Consider the following 14,582-nt stretch of genomic DNA (forward strand, 5'->3'; position numbering starts at 1 on the left):
TTTGTGAAATATTTATATAAAATGAGCATATTTGGATATGCTCATGAAGTATGTTCTTGTAGGTGCTTACTTATTCACTTTATGATTCATATTCATATTGATAAATTAGTTGAAACATATTATACTTTATTATGCATATACTCAAAGTTTTATCATCATCAAAAAAGAAAAGATTGTTGATCCTATGATTGATTTTGATGATTACAAAATATTGAGTGATTATGGTACTAATCATTGTTCATGAATGAATATAGGATTTTCTAAATGCTTAAAATGAAGAAATTATTTATAGAAGAAATCCTCTCAAAAGAATGATGATTAATGATCAAATGAGACAAACAAGAAGTTTTTGGAAGTCTAAATGTTGTAAAAGACCTTAAAAATCAAGATGGAAGAAGTTCTCAAACATTGAAATCAAAAAGCCACTCAAACAGAAGAATGTGCAGAAATTTTCAGTTGGCTGTCACCTCGAGTCAACTCAAGATGGATTTCAAGTCAACTCAAGCTAAAACAGTAAAGAAAAAGATTTTTGGCATGCAAAAGTTTCAACTGGCATACCCTCAAGTCGACTCAAGTTGGACGTGAGTCGACTCAAATGAACCGTAACAAAAAAAGTAAAGTTTTAGAGCAGAAAAAGTTTCAACCGAGTGGAGTCAAGTCGAGTCGAATTGGTCGAGTCGAGATCTTAGGAAATAACAGAAAGCATAATTTTTGGGATAAAAGTTCAAAGTAGACTCGCAAGCTAGTCGAGTCGACTCGAGGCATAACCGAGTCGACTCAAAGCTTAAGTCGAATCGACTCAAAGATCAGTCGAGTCGACTCAAATCTCAATGGCTAGTTCTGTAAAATTTCAAAACTTTGCAAAAATATTTCCAACGGCTCTATTTAATTTCCCAACAGCTAGAAATGGCTATTTTAACCTCTAAAAAGGATTTAATAACTTCCAAACTTAATGAAGAGCTAAAGTGGGTTGAAAGAAGAAATCATTCAAATTGAGATAGCTTCATTGAATATCCAAAAAAAGAGAGAAACCAACCTTCAAATTCAGAGAGCATTCATGAGATATCTTCCATAACTTTTCAAGCATCCTCTCAGCATTCATAGAAGAGCGTTCCAGCTTCAAAAGAGCCATCACTTAGCCTCTTCTTTGCACTTCAAAAAGAGTTTCTTTTTGTTTTTCATTTTATGCTGAATTTATCCACTTGTATTTTTATTTCTTTACAAGTTTCTTTGGAGGAAAGAAATTTGGGGATTAGGCCTGTCCAAGCCCGAAATTGGACTTGTAAATTTTGGTTGGTTGGCTCGAAAAACCAACAGGATTGTTTGTGAGCTCGAAAAACTAACGGTGTAAGATTTTGATTAGTGTTCCCAAAAAATCAAACTGGATTTTGTTTGTGAGCCCAGAAAAACAAACACACTGTAATGAAGGAAGGATTATAGTGGAATTTTCAAGGGAAGCTTGGGGAGTGGATGTAGGAGTGGGTTGCTCCGAACCACTATAAATTTTGTATGTTTGTGTTGTGCTATCTTGCCTACATTTTCTCGCTTTACTTGATTTTAATTCTTGCCTTTCATTAGATTATAAGTTGCATAGTTTAATTGATTATTTGCTTCAGCTGCTGCACATAATGATCACATCACAATCACTTAATATAGCTTAAAGTGAAGCACATATATGCTTGAAGTTTAATTTAATTAAAATTTTTATAAGAATGCAATTCACCCCCACCCCCCTGTTGGGTTGCTATCTTTGGGCAACAAAAGATAAGTGATGGTAGTGGGGTCAATAGATTGAAGAAGCACCTCACAAAGGTTATTCAGAAGTGACCAAATGTGATAGAGTATCAAAGGAGGTCAGAGCATAGATGAAGCATCTGTCCAATATATAAAAAGAGAGTAAGAAGAAGAAGAAGTAGATGCAGCAAATGTTGATAATGGACAGCCCCCGATGCTCAAAGGACCCCTATCAGCAACTGTAGTATAAGGAACAATTGAGCAGCTTTATAGGATCTCAATTAGGATGATGAGGACTTGAGAGTCAACCTGATGTTATGGAGGTGCCCAGGTTGAGGAAAGTAGAGAATTATCCAAATAGGAAAGGAGGAGAATGAGCAGAAGCAAAGGCATAGGGCTTAGTTTGGGCCATCACAATTTACAGCATGATGGTGGCTCCAGATCTACGACAGCCAAGGGTTTGCATGCACATTGTAGAACAAAGTTGTATACTCACACATAACAGTTCTAACATGTGTCAATTTATGTCATAAAAAGATATTTAAGGTCAGGCTAGGAGCTCCAAAGATAAGGATGCAATTAACCCAAAAACTTCTTACAAATCCCCAAATATTAGTTAAATTCAGAATGAGTAAATTATGACACATAAGATGAACCTTATGTTGATATTTTTCTTTTAGCTGCAGCAGAGTGGGGGATCCAATATGGTGAATCTACTCCTATACTGAAAAAGTTTATGCACCATCTCATAGACCATGTCATCAAGTGGCTATGGAAGAAATTGGAGCAGCTTTACACTTTCCCACTCAGAGATTAGGAACCACCTCATGCACGACAAACTTATGCAATATGTTTGTATGCACACAATATGTAATTGAGGCTTTGGTAAATTAAGCAGCAGCAATATGCATATGCTTTTGTGTACCAATCGATACCCTTCATTGATATGATCTTCAGTTGGCAAGTACCATACCTGCCCTTGGTATAGGTTCAATCCTTGGTAATTCGATCCTTCCACTAACAAGGCATGTGCAATGCACATTGGAGAAACATTAATTGAAAAGAATATAAATCCTTGAAAAACAATATAAAATAATTTTAATATCTATATGCAAAATGAAATAAAAACCAAAAATTAGTTAAAAATGAAAAATACAAAATACAAAATAGAAAATAGAAAATAAAGTAAAAATTGTTATACCAAATATTTCATAAGTACTAGAAAAAATAAAATAGAAACATAAGAAAATGAACAAAATATAATATGCAGTAAAATACAATATGAAGTAACATAAGAATTAAAACAATAGAATGTCAAGTGAACTAATATGAAACTAACAAAATGGAAAACTAAAGGCATATTATAATAGAAGGCATCCAAAACTATTATACTGGTTGTCATTTTAATTTGGTGCTATTCCATAGTCCAAGGTATAATCAAAAATTAAAATAAAATTACTTCAATTATAAGTATAAGCTAATTTAAGATATTAAAATGGGGAAATGCCTTTCCTTTCCTTTCTTGTCTTGTCCTACATTCTGTGTGCAAAACATGGAACAGGAATGGTCCCTATTTTTCCAGTCTCCAATTCCCATTCCAACTCTTTCATTCAGGTAACCCTTGTGAGATATGAAAGTTAATTATAAAAATAAGGACATGCCAATGTCTCCATGATATGAATTGCAACCAGCATTCTGAACCCACCGAACTATTTTGATGCCTGGGTCATAGATCAACAAAGATCAACAGTCAAACCATGTTTCTAACTTAAAATAACCTAGCCACATTCAACACTCTATTGTCTTGTAAAATTAGGGGTTAGAGAGGCCACTTATATCAACCTTTCGCTATGACACCTCTCAATTCCAATATTGCCTCTGTTGCTTCTGATGCCTCGCCACCACCTCCCTCTCATCAACCTTGCTTCAATTTTCATTGCCACCGACCAAGGTTGGCGGAACCGGTACCGATGGCCGGATCGGCCGGCCGGCGGTATGGTACAGCACGCCTCTGTTCCGTTCCGAACCGAAGCGAACCGACGAAGGAAAACACGGACGAACCGGGGAAGAAAAAGAGAGAAAGAGAGAGAAATAGAGAGAGGAAGGGAGGAAGAAAAAGAGGGAGGAAAATCCGCTGGAGGGGCCGTCGGAGGGTAGCTGTGGCCGTCGGATGGCGGAAAGCGCTCCCGCGGCTCCGCGTGAGGAACAGGGACGATCCGCCCCTATTCTCGGGGCTTTTTTTTAAAAAATCCTTTTCAAAGTGAAGTCGGCAAAACCCTTGCCGGCTTCACTTTGAAAAGGCTTTTTTTAAAAAAAAACCCGAGAAACAGGGGCGGATCGCCCCTGTTCCCCGTGCGGAGCCGCGGGAGCGCTTTCCGCCGCCCGACGGCCACGACTGCCCTCCAACGGCCCCTCCGATGGATTTTTCTCCCTCTTTTTCTTCCTCCCTCCCTCTCTCTCTATTTCTCTCTTTTTATCTTTTTCTTCTCCGGCACCGGCATGTGCCGTTTTGCATGTCGGAACCGTCTCAGTTCTCTGCCGGGATGGTTCGGCATACCCCGTACCGGGCGGTTCAACCCGATACAGCAATCCTTACCACCGACCTTGTTATGCCTCTTATTGTGCCTCCTTTTAATCAGGTTTTCTCCTTTCCATGGCATGATATGCTCAAGCATTTACCACAATAGGACCATGGCTACAGCAAGATCTTTAGGCGTGGCCTCCTCATCGGACTACCATGAGAGAGAGGTATAGAAGAGTTAGGAGATTACAACTTCTCCAATGTATAAGAAGTATAAGATCTTGTGAGAAAAGGAAAGAGGTACCATAAGATGGAAGAGATCGAAGCATGGTTTGCCGTACCGGGCCGAACCGCCCGGTACGGGGCGTACCAAGCCGGATCGGTCCCTTACCGGTCCGGTTCGGACCTGTTTTTTGGAAAACGACCCCGTACCGCACCGAACCGCCCGGTTCGGTGCAGTTCGGGCCCATACCACCCGGAATCGGGCGGTACTACTCGGTTCGGTACCGATTCGGGGTGAATCGAACCGTACCGCCCAAAGAAAGGGGGGAGGGGAGAAGGTGGGGGCCTTTTCACGTGGTTGGGAGAAGGGAGGGGGGAGAGAAATGGGCGTGGCCCACTTCACATGAGGGGGGAAGGCCTAGTACTTTAATAAGCACCAGGCCTTCGGTGTTCTTTGAGAGTTCTCAGAGAACACCCATGGCCGTGGGCAACTTAATCGTTGAGACCTCCAAAAAATTAGAAAAGAAGGCAAAATTTCGTGAAATTAGAGTGATTTGAGAAGAGGCTGATCTTTGGCCGGAGGTAAGATAATCTGTTATTTTGTTAGTAAATATTTTTTTTTTATTTTTGTTGTTAGAAATAGGATAAAAATGAGGTAAAATAAAAATAGGAGAAAATCATGTCAAAATCTTATGATTTTGGTATGATTTAATTATATGTGATAGATCTTTGGAAGATCTACACGATGACACCAAAATTATTAATTTTTGTTAATTATATATTTTTTAAATATTTTTAAATATTTATTTATTTAAAAATAAAAAAATATAAATTTTAGAGAAAAAATTAGAGTTTGAGAATCATGTTTAGAATGATTCAAGCTACTTATATCTAATTTCAATTTTTTTTCAAATATTTGAAATTAAAAAATTATTTTTTTAATTATTTAAATTAAAAAATTAATTATAAAATAAAAAATATATAAAAATAGTGTTATATTTTAGTTAATTTAAAAATATTATTTGAAGCATATAACATATTTATTTTGAATTTATAAATTTTAAAATAATTATTAAAATTATTTTAAAATTATATATAATTATTTTAATTATCATTAAACTATCGTGTTTTGTTATACTTGCATATATTTTAATTATATATATATACTGCAGACGATCTTGCATGTGGAGTAGGGTCCATGGATGTATCTGGATCATCCTCGCATTATGGATCCTATTATCCACAGCCACCTTATGATCCATATGCATATGGTGCATTATGGTGCATCCGAGGCATCATCTTCTAGTGGTTACTACCCTATGAAGCCTGGAGCATCTTACGGATCAGATTTTGCTACTGGCATATTTGGATGGGCTCCTCCACAACCATACCATCATCTCGAGGATACTTCTCAAAGTCAAAATTTTAGCGAGAGGTCTGAGATGTCTTACAATTCAGAGAGGATGCCTTATAGGATGATGAATATTCGAGAGTACGGTGCAGCTTGGCTAGAGGGTTGGACTGATATCCCTTCAGACTATGTTGATGATCCAGACATCTACGAGCGTCACAGACACTCGACAAGAAATTAAATGCAGAGTACATCTTAAGGTTCGTATATCAGTTATTGCGCTTTGTACTTAAATATTTAGATACATTTTAATACGTATTTTATATATTTTTTCTTTAGTTTTAAGATGACATAGTTGAAATATAATGTAAATAAATATATGTTTGAAATTTTGGATCAAGAGTCTTTGTCCCGCAACCTAACTCCAAATTGAATCCAAATATGTCAATAATATGCAATATAATGCCATATTGAGGTTGTATTTATCAATTATTAACTTCAAAAATCCAAAAAAAAAATTAAAAATCGAAAAAAATAGTGTATCGATACCGGACCGGTACGCCTAGGCATACCGTATGTCGGTATGGTACGATACCGGTACCGTACCGATCCGACACCGGCACGCCATCCGGTACCGATACAGCGAACCTTGGATCGAAGATATCCTTTTTATGTTATTTTACCTCTTCATTTGTAACATGTCCAAATCATTCCATGTGACTTAAGCGGTTCGTGCATTAAAGCATCCCAGCATAGCAGTTCACACAGGTTTTCCATATGTTTGGATTTTACATCCACCCAATAGTTTGACATGGACAGTTGGCGAGTCAATTAGGTATCAGAACATTGATTATAATGCAACCAAAGTACTTATCAGTTGTCATATACAATTATTTATTTAATATACATCTACTGACATAATAATAATAATAATAATAATAATAATAATAATATATCATTCATTTACCCTATTAGTTGAACAAGTCAAAACAGTGTATGTAGGGTTTGCTCAATTCTAACATCAAGAACTTCAAAAACAAACAACACAACGTTTCAGTTTCATAAACATGTCAAGTTAACTTATGATCGAACCTAGTCCAAATTTAGGCATGATCAAATGCAATATTTTGCTTTCCAGACCCACGAGTCTAGTCCAGATTTGAAAAATGGTTTTTCTATAATCGAGTTGGCTATCGGTCGCTCCTTTTTCTACCTAGGCAATGTACTAACCCTAACCATGTATAAAATTGGTCAAAAATTAGACGGACTAGCCTGACCTGGCATGGTCCAATCATACTCAACCTAAAGAACCGTGACTTTAAAATAGCTAACCTTTCTATCACATATCCCATTGCCATGTCTTGGATTGGAGTTTAGATATTGAGACTATATTATTTATAGGTTGATGGCTCAATTATGCTTGAAGCGTTGAACTGCATCCTTGTTAATGACACTAATGGAAGCATTTCACGGCAACATCCTTTCTTAGTTCTATCCACCGGTTATCTTATCACTATTAATTTTCCTTCTACATAGAATGAATAGTGTACTTTTCTTTTATCTTGCATTGGAGCTGAACCCAAATACATTAGGTTGGGTTTGGGTTAGGCATGACTCCACCCAATCAGAATGACCTAAAGGGTCAAAAAAAAATTTCCATGACCCTGACCAAACCCAACCCTATTAGCCAAGGGGTTTGGTATGGTTCTAAAATTATAACCTGAAAGGAACCAAGTCAGGTTTGGTTATGCTGGAGACAGTCCAGATCTCAGCCAGTTGTAGCCCCATATGGCATTACCTACAACATTTAAGTACATATATTTGCTGCAGAACCAAAGAAAAAGTTAGAAACTAAAGCAGGCAATGCTGAATAAACATTAGAACAAACTAGATAAGGATATCAATAACATCATTATGATTATAAAGAATTAAATTTTTATTCAATAACCACTTTTACAAATTCCAAAGAAAAGAAATGAAAGATTTTAAAGCAGAAATGCTATGAAAGGAGAGGGGAAATGCAATCACTTGAAATTTGAATATTTAACCAAGCAAGGAGATAAGCCAGTTCCAGGTACAATATAGCATACTCTGTCTAAATGCAAAAAAGAGAAAATAATAACAACAGCCTTATGATTGCTGGAAAATGAGGTAAAACATACTTAAAACTACAAAACCAATTAATATGCACCTGAGTAAGCTGAGCAGAAATTTCCTGCTTATTAACAGAATGGAGCTCGTTTTCACCCTTAACATTCACCGAAGGTTTTGTTCTAGAAAGACATGTTCTATCTTGTTTTCTGTTTAACCAACCCCATACTGAAAAAGCAGAAACTAAGAGAAAGTACAACATTGCTAATGAAAAATCCAAACATTTGACCTGCGAGCAACAAAAACTAAATGTATTAAACCAGAAAGGACAATAGATGGTACAATCCTAAAATGAATCACAAATTTCAGATATTTTACTGAAAAAAAAATTATTATGAAAAAAATGAGGTAGAAAGATGTAAACTTGCAAATGGTTTTACAAACAAAATCTCAAGAATACCTACTGTTTCAGATGTCAACTGTGTCAAGTTAATCGTGCCAACTTTTGTTAGAATTACCGAACGAAATGTAGACTTGTCACTCCAAAACTATCAAATTTACATATTATTTAGATAAAGGCATTCAAGTAAACAGCATAACAATTCTACTATCAAATTTACATATTATTTAGATAAAGGCATTCAAGTAAACAGCATAACAATTCTACTGTTTTGGGTTCAAAATGGGAGGTGGATTTACCCTTGACTAGTATCCTTATTGGACTGCACCAACGCATCATCCATGTAGCATCATTGTTGCCAAAAGACCTAGGTATATCCTTGTTAGTGAGAGATCCATTAAACTGTTGAAATCAACTGTAAGATTCAGTTGTAACTGAATCATGTCCAAAATTTGAGGAAGATCATGGGATGCTTGCACAATGTTGCAATCAATCACATTTAGGGGCAAATTCACTATCATCTATAGTCCATGGTCTACTATACCATCTGGTATGGGGCGTACCATACCATACCGTACCAGAAATAAAGCAATATGAAACGCAACTTCGAGTCGATACATGCCCCATATTGAGGAGTACCGAGTCATACCAATATACGTACCAACCCGCATATCGAGGCGTACCAATCTATATCGGAGAGTACGGAGATAAAAATTGAGAAAATAGTTAGAGCAGGGCCCGCAATCTCGATATCAGGCACCATATCAGTACCTTATTCGTTTGGTATAATATTGTATGCATCCCATATCAAAATATCTCTCTAACCATTTTCTCAATTTTTATCTCAATACACCTTGATACAGATCGGTACACATCTCAATATACCTCGGTATTCCTCGGTACGGGGCTGTACAGGGTTTGTACAGACTCAAAGTTGAGTTTATTGGTTCCCTCTTAGTACGGTATGGTACGCCCCATACCAAGCAGTACAACAGTCCATAGGTTCAAGATCTATCTCGATATAAGATGCACATCATACCACATCAACTGTATTGTACTAAATTGGTAAGGTACCGATATGATACCTGATACCGAGATGGTGGACCTTGACTTATATGCACAATTATAATCAAGATTTTAAATACAGGTACCAGATCCTGTGTCGGTTGCCGATCGGTACGGTACGATACCGTACCATATCGTACCGGCCCATACCAACAATAAACAATTCAAAAAATCTCATCCAACAGCCAAAAAAAAAAAAAGAAAATCATACCGTACCGCACCATACCAATGCCGTATCGGCCCGTATTGTGCGGTTCGATCCGATTCAAGCCATTTTTCGAAAAACCGATCTGAACCGAACTGATTTTCCGTCGGTACGGTACGGTATGGTACGATATGGGGTGTATCGGCCGATTCGGGCCAGTACGGAATACCATGATTATAATGATAATAAGCCCCTATACATTGTTTTTGACAACAATAGAAATACAAATAATTTATGGTATACATTTTCATGTATGAAATTATCTTTGAATCTACTTCTCAAATTAACACTAGATCAATGAGAAAGGGCTTGCTAACGAATCTTTAAAATGCATGGCAATATGGGTCTTATTGAAAAACATAGGAGATGAGTAAAAGGTACAAGGATAAAATTAGTGGCCAAATGCAGCAATCAACCTAAAGATGTTTTGTCCACTTATGAAAAACTAGGCTATCCATAGTATGGATTGCAATAATGAAGGTAATGACATCAGGAAGAAGAATTGTAAAAGCAATGCTCATTTGCAAGAGATGACAGACAAACCACCATCTCCACACAGCAGCATAAATTATTGAACAATACACTGCCTAAGCACTAAAGTGGAGATGCCATGTCTAGCTTCTTGCTCTTCCAATGGATAAGAATCTCTAAAGAAATGATATAGAAGCTCATGGTGGAATGCCAATCAACAAGATTACCTGCGAATCAGCATCAGAGTAAGCATGAAGCACCAGAGCTGATCTGGTAGCAAAGTAGACAAAGATTAACTAAGTTGTCAAATGTCAATCATCATGTAAAAACAAATATTGACCTTAACACATCTGGATAAACTGAATCTTATTGTAAAGTATATGACCCTCAAATTATATCATGAGTCAGATTTCCAGCATAAAAACTGTATAACATTATCAGTATTTTCATGTACTAAATCATACGGCTGTGTTGGCTCTCTAAATTCAATTATTCACAATTAAAGTGAACGTTCAAACATGTAATAAGCAATAGCAAAAGAATCTCTAGTATAAACTTTCAAGCAGTTTGAAAAGACAGAACTGGTTCATGAAAGAATGACAAAAAAAAAAAAGAAATATAGAATTGTATATACTGAAATTTGTACGAATGGTTCAGTTATAACTTTGATAAGATAGTTTCGGTCAAGAAACAAATTTAGCTTTGAAGTAGCACTAGATTTGGATCTCAGTTAACAAATGAACTGGGGATGTAACTGGTATAATGGAATGAAGGTTTAAGTTCTGACTAGAAGCATAAGTGATAAATCAACCTACAATTGCCAAGTTGAGAATGAGTATAATCGAGATTAGGATTTGACTAGCCTACAATAAGGTAAGAATTGAAATGAATCAGCCTACAATTATTGAGATTGTTGGAACAGATTATCAAGACATGCATTTTTGGACATCCAAGTAAGTGATTTGGAAGACTAACAGTTTCTTTAAGTTTTGTGAATAAGTGGACTTAAGTCTTCAGCAAAAATCAGTTGCACTAAGAGATACAAAAAAAATTGGGCCAAAAAATATTATCTCATGTTCACGAATCAAGGTATGATCCGAGAAAAGAAGCTTAATATTATGATACATTTAGTCAATGTTGAAGTTGCGATGGATCTGTCTTACATGGCCACTCGCATCCACCTTTAAAAACTCATGTTGGATATATCGCTGAATTGGATATTGTCAAACACTTGGATACTAATGAAGTTCCTTGGTTGCATCTTTCAGAGATAGGTCAACAGTTGGACTCTTCCAACAATGAGTTTCACTCTTCAATTTGACAATAGAAATTGGTCAAGGATGTAAGTATGGAATCAACTTTGGAAAAATGCTTATAACCTTGAGCAGGGTTCGCTGTCTTGGTACCGAGCCCCGTAACAGTGCTAACCTATTACTATGTCGGTATGAGGCTGGTTCGGCATATTGAGTGTCGGTATGCCCTCCATACTGTATATACTGGCACCGAACTAGTACAATACAGTATGCCCTATACCACCCGGTTTAGTATGGTATGGAAAATCTTGCCCTCAAGCCTCAAGTCAACCAGGAAGTTTGGACAAGAAACATGTATGCTGAAAGACATTGATGTTTAAACAAACAATATGTAAAGGTATAAATAAAAATAATCTTGTTAACATTTTACTTTATCTTACGTATCCACGTATCTTCTTTTTTTTTTTCTTTCTTGTTACTGAGTCAAACATGTGAATATGCATCTGAATATAATTCTCGTGTGTGCATCCATGCAATGTTGATTGACAATTTGGACAAAGGCTCCATGTGGGCCTATTCCTAGGGATTCTAGTCCATTCCAATGTATTGCATGAGGATTGCAATACATCTAGAGCAAGACTCAGAAATCAAGATTAATTGAAGGATCAAGATCACAATTGGGGCAAAGATAAAGAGGTGGAAAGGTATTGAGATCAATAAGAAACTTTGATAAGAAGTCCACCAAGGTGAGGCCCAATTTTTTTTTTTGTTGGGGTGGTGGGGGAAGGGGAATCAATACAGATGGGACCAATTTCCTTCCTGACTAATAAGATCCCACTACATTTCAAAAGGTCTTCCATTTTTACAAGAAGAAAGATGATAATAAGATTAATTAATCCATGCATTATTTCAAGTCACAATATGCATGTATACACTACATTGTCTATTATCCTATGCACAATATGACAGTTCCACATTATCACAGTGACCTGAAGCAACAGATGTCATCAGATTTTATCACATCGAAATGCAACAAAGGCAAGATAAGTTATACCTTCAAAGACCCAATTCTAATAGCACAGGCTTGTTTCTCTTGAGGAGCAGGTGAAGCAGAATCAAAGCATACAGAAGATGAAGGACAATCACCACATGAACAGCCAAGAGAAGAGTCACCACATGAATAAACTGTAACATTCATAGGCTTTATCCTGACCGAGTCATTAAGAGTTGTTTGAAAGGCTATTGCATATGGTGAACCTGGCTCACTAAGATTTGCTCGATGACCAATAAATGCAAGCCATTCTGAAAAAGCAATCAGAAGATAAGATTAAACCAACCAAAAATCGAAGCAAGATTTACAATTCCATCAGTTGAACATAACAAAGAAGCAAGTGAAGACAACTTTCCAGGTTTAAAAATTGTTTATACAGCTAAATGTAAGTGTAAGAGCATAAATCAAGAATCCAGTGCAATGATGGCATGACTTGAGATCAACATAATAACACAGCAGTGTATACAGCATGTGCTGATCCAATAAAATAATGCAGGACCATGAGAGAACAGCAGAAGGAAATAGGTACAAATGAAATCTAAATCAACTTGCTAGTTCAAACTCAACAATGAGAATAGTAATACGATTATTTTCACATTATGTAATCATTAGTAATAATTGATAGACAATTTAAACCAACATGTTTAAAAATCAAAATATGTAGTTCCCTCATTAAATTATGTTGCTGTCATATGAAAAACATCCCTTAGGTCAAAGGACATCCATACCTTTTCTTCTCTTACTCTGCTTAGTTCATTCAGCATGATAGACAGGGCAATTACAAAGACATACGAACTTTAGATTCTATTTGCAACCATGCATGAGTTAGACATAAAACCTTGGCCCCTCTCACCTTTGTAATTTTGAGCACCTGCACCAACAAAATCCATCGCGCGAGTGTTCATAGTCCCAAACTTCACATCCTTGCATGAATTAAATAACTCCTCTACATACTGACTAGTTACATAAAAATCTATGCCATCAACAGTCAAAGTATCATTGACCTGCAACCACATAAGAATGCAATTTAAAAGAATACATATGACTGTACATCATAGGCACTTATTTATAATTTAATCACAATCCAATATCTATTCCATATATAAATGCCATTCACTTCAAAAAGAAGTTGGTGAGAGGAGGGAGAAAAGTCCAAACACAATCTTCAACATCATGAACAGGAACAATATTTTATCACAAAGAACAATGAGATGTTAACTATTAAGCAATTTATCAATAGGAACCCATAAACTCAAATCCTTGTCTACAAATAAACTATGGGTATAAAGAAAAAGGACCTTCATTACAGAAGTCACATTGATGAAAAGGCTTTGATTTGGAGAGCAAGAGAGCTCGCAGAAAAGATTTAAGAAGTTCCTCAAGCATGCTGGGCATCCCACAAGAAAAGGAATTGCCTGCAAAAGATACCACATGAAAACATGAGTAGGTATTACACAAAAAATAACAGCAAAAAGAAAAAAGAGGATGAAAGGATTCAAAAACAACAAAAGACAACTATATAAGTAATATAAGTGATTGGAACTTGCAATTAAGCAGTAACCACAAAATAGTTCAAAGCAAAAGGTAGCAGATAAACCTAGGTGATGGACTAGAACCATCCTAACAATATTTATCCTCTGAGAAGTCAAATTCTTATCCTACCAAACTGGAACATGAAACCAATTTTGATAAAAATTCAGTTTGAGCATGTTTCTGTCAATATCAGAACTGAATATTTTGAATGAAGCGATGACTTCTAATAAATCTACTTTTTTCTAGAATAATAAAGGCAAAAGAAGAGGTAAAATGTACATCAATTGTGATTTATTCTTATCTGCAAAACTTATTTGCTATGGTTTAAAATATTTTATCGCAATGCTTATATCTGCCCTTTTTATATAGAAGAACTTTGAATACAAATACACACTGCAAAGCATAGAGAATTCAAAGAATTCACACCAACTGATCAAACAAAGGGAGAAGAATATATCAATTGAAGACAACCAAGAAGTATGTTAGCGGGCAATATTCAACATTGAGACCTGAGAGATTGACTTCTCATTTCAGATATACACTGCCATTGCTAAACTAAATAGACTTTAAGCGAACAAACATAATACAGGAAGGCAATAATCCAGCTGGTTGGTCTTTGAACTTCGGTAGATGTAACCATGTTCTTACAATCAGTACCAAATTATGTTACTGAAGGATTTAGTTG

The 14,582-nt window shown here is 36.1% G+C and overlaps 1 protein-coding gene across 2 annotated transcripts in view; it reads right to left on the reverse strand.

The window, feature by feature from the left end:
* Window positions 1-14,582, reverse strand: part of LOC105033845 (uncharacterized) — a 167,931-nt gene that overhangs the window by 127,182 nt on the left and 26,167 nt on the right. For both annotated transcript variants that reach the window (XM_019846787.3, XM_073246109.1), the window contains exons 5-8: window positions 13,663-13,779; window positions 13,218-13,368; window positions 12,368-12,615; window positions 8,020-8,208 (exon numbers count right to left, since the gene is read on the reverse strand). In XM_019846787.3, the coding sequence (XP_019702346.1) occupies window positions 8,020-8,208; window positions 12,368-12,615; window positions 13,218-13,368; window positions 13,663-13,779 (705 nt within the window). The remainder of the gene's footprint in view (window positions 1-8,019; window positions 8,209-12,367; window positions 12,616-13,217; window positions 13,369-13,662; window positions 13,780-14,582) is intronic.

The sequence above is a fragment of the Elaeis guineensis genome, chromosome 11 (genome assembly GCF_000442705.2).
Source record: "Elaeis guineensis isolate ETL-2024a chromosome 11, EG11, whole genome shotgun sequence".
Classification (NCBI taxonomy): Eukaryota; Viridiplantae; Streptophyta; class Magnoliopsida; order Arecales; family Arecaceae; genus Elaeis; species Elaeis guineensis.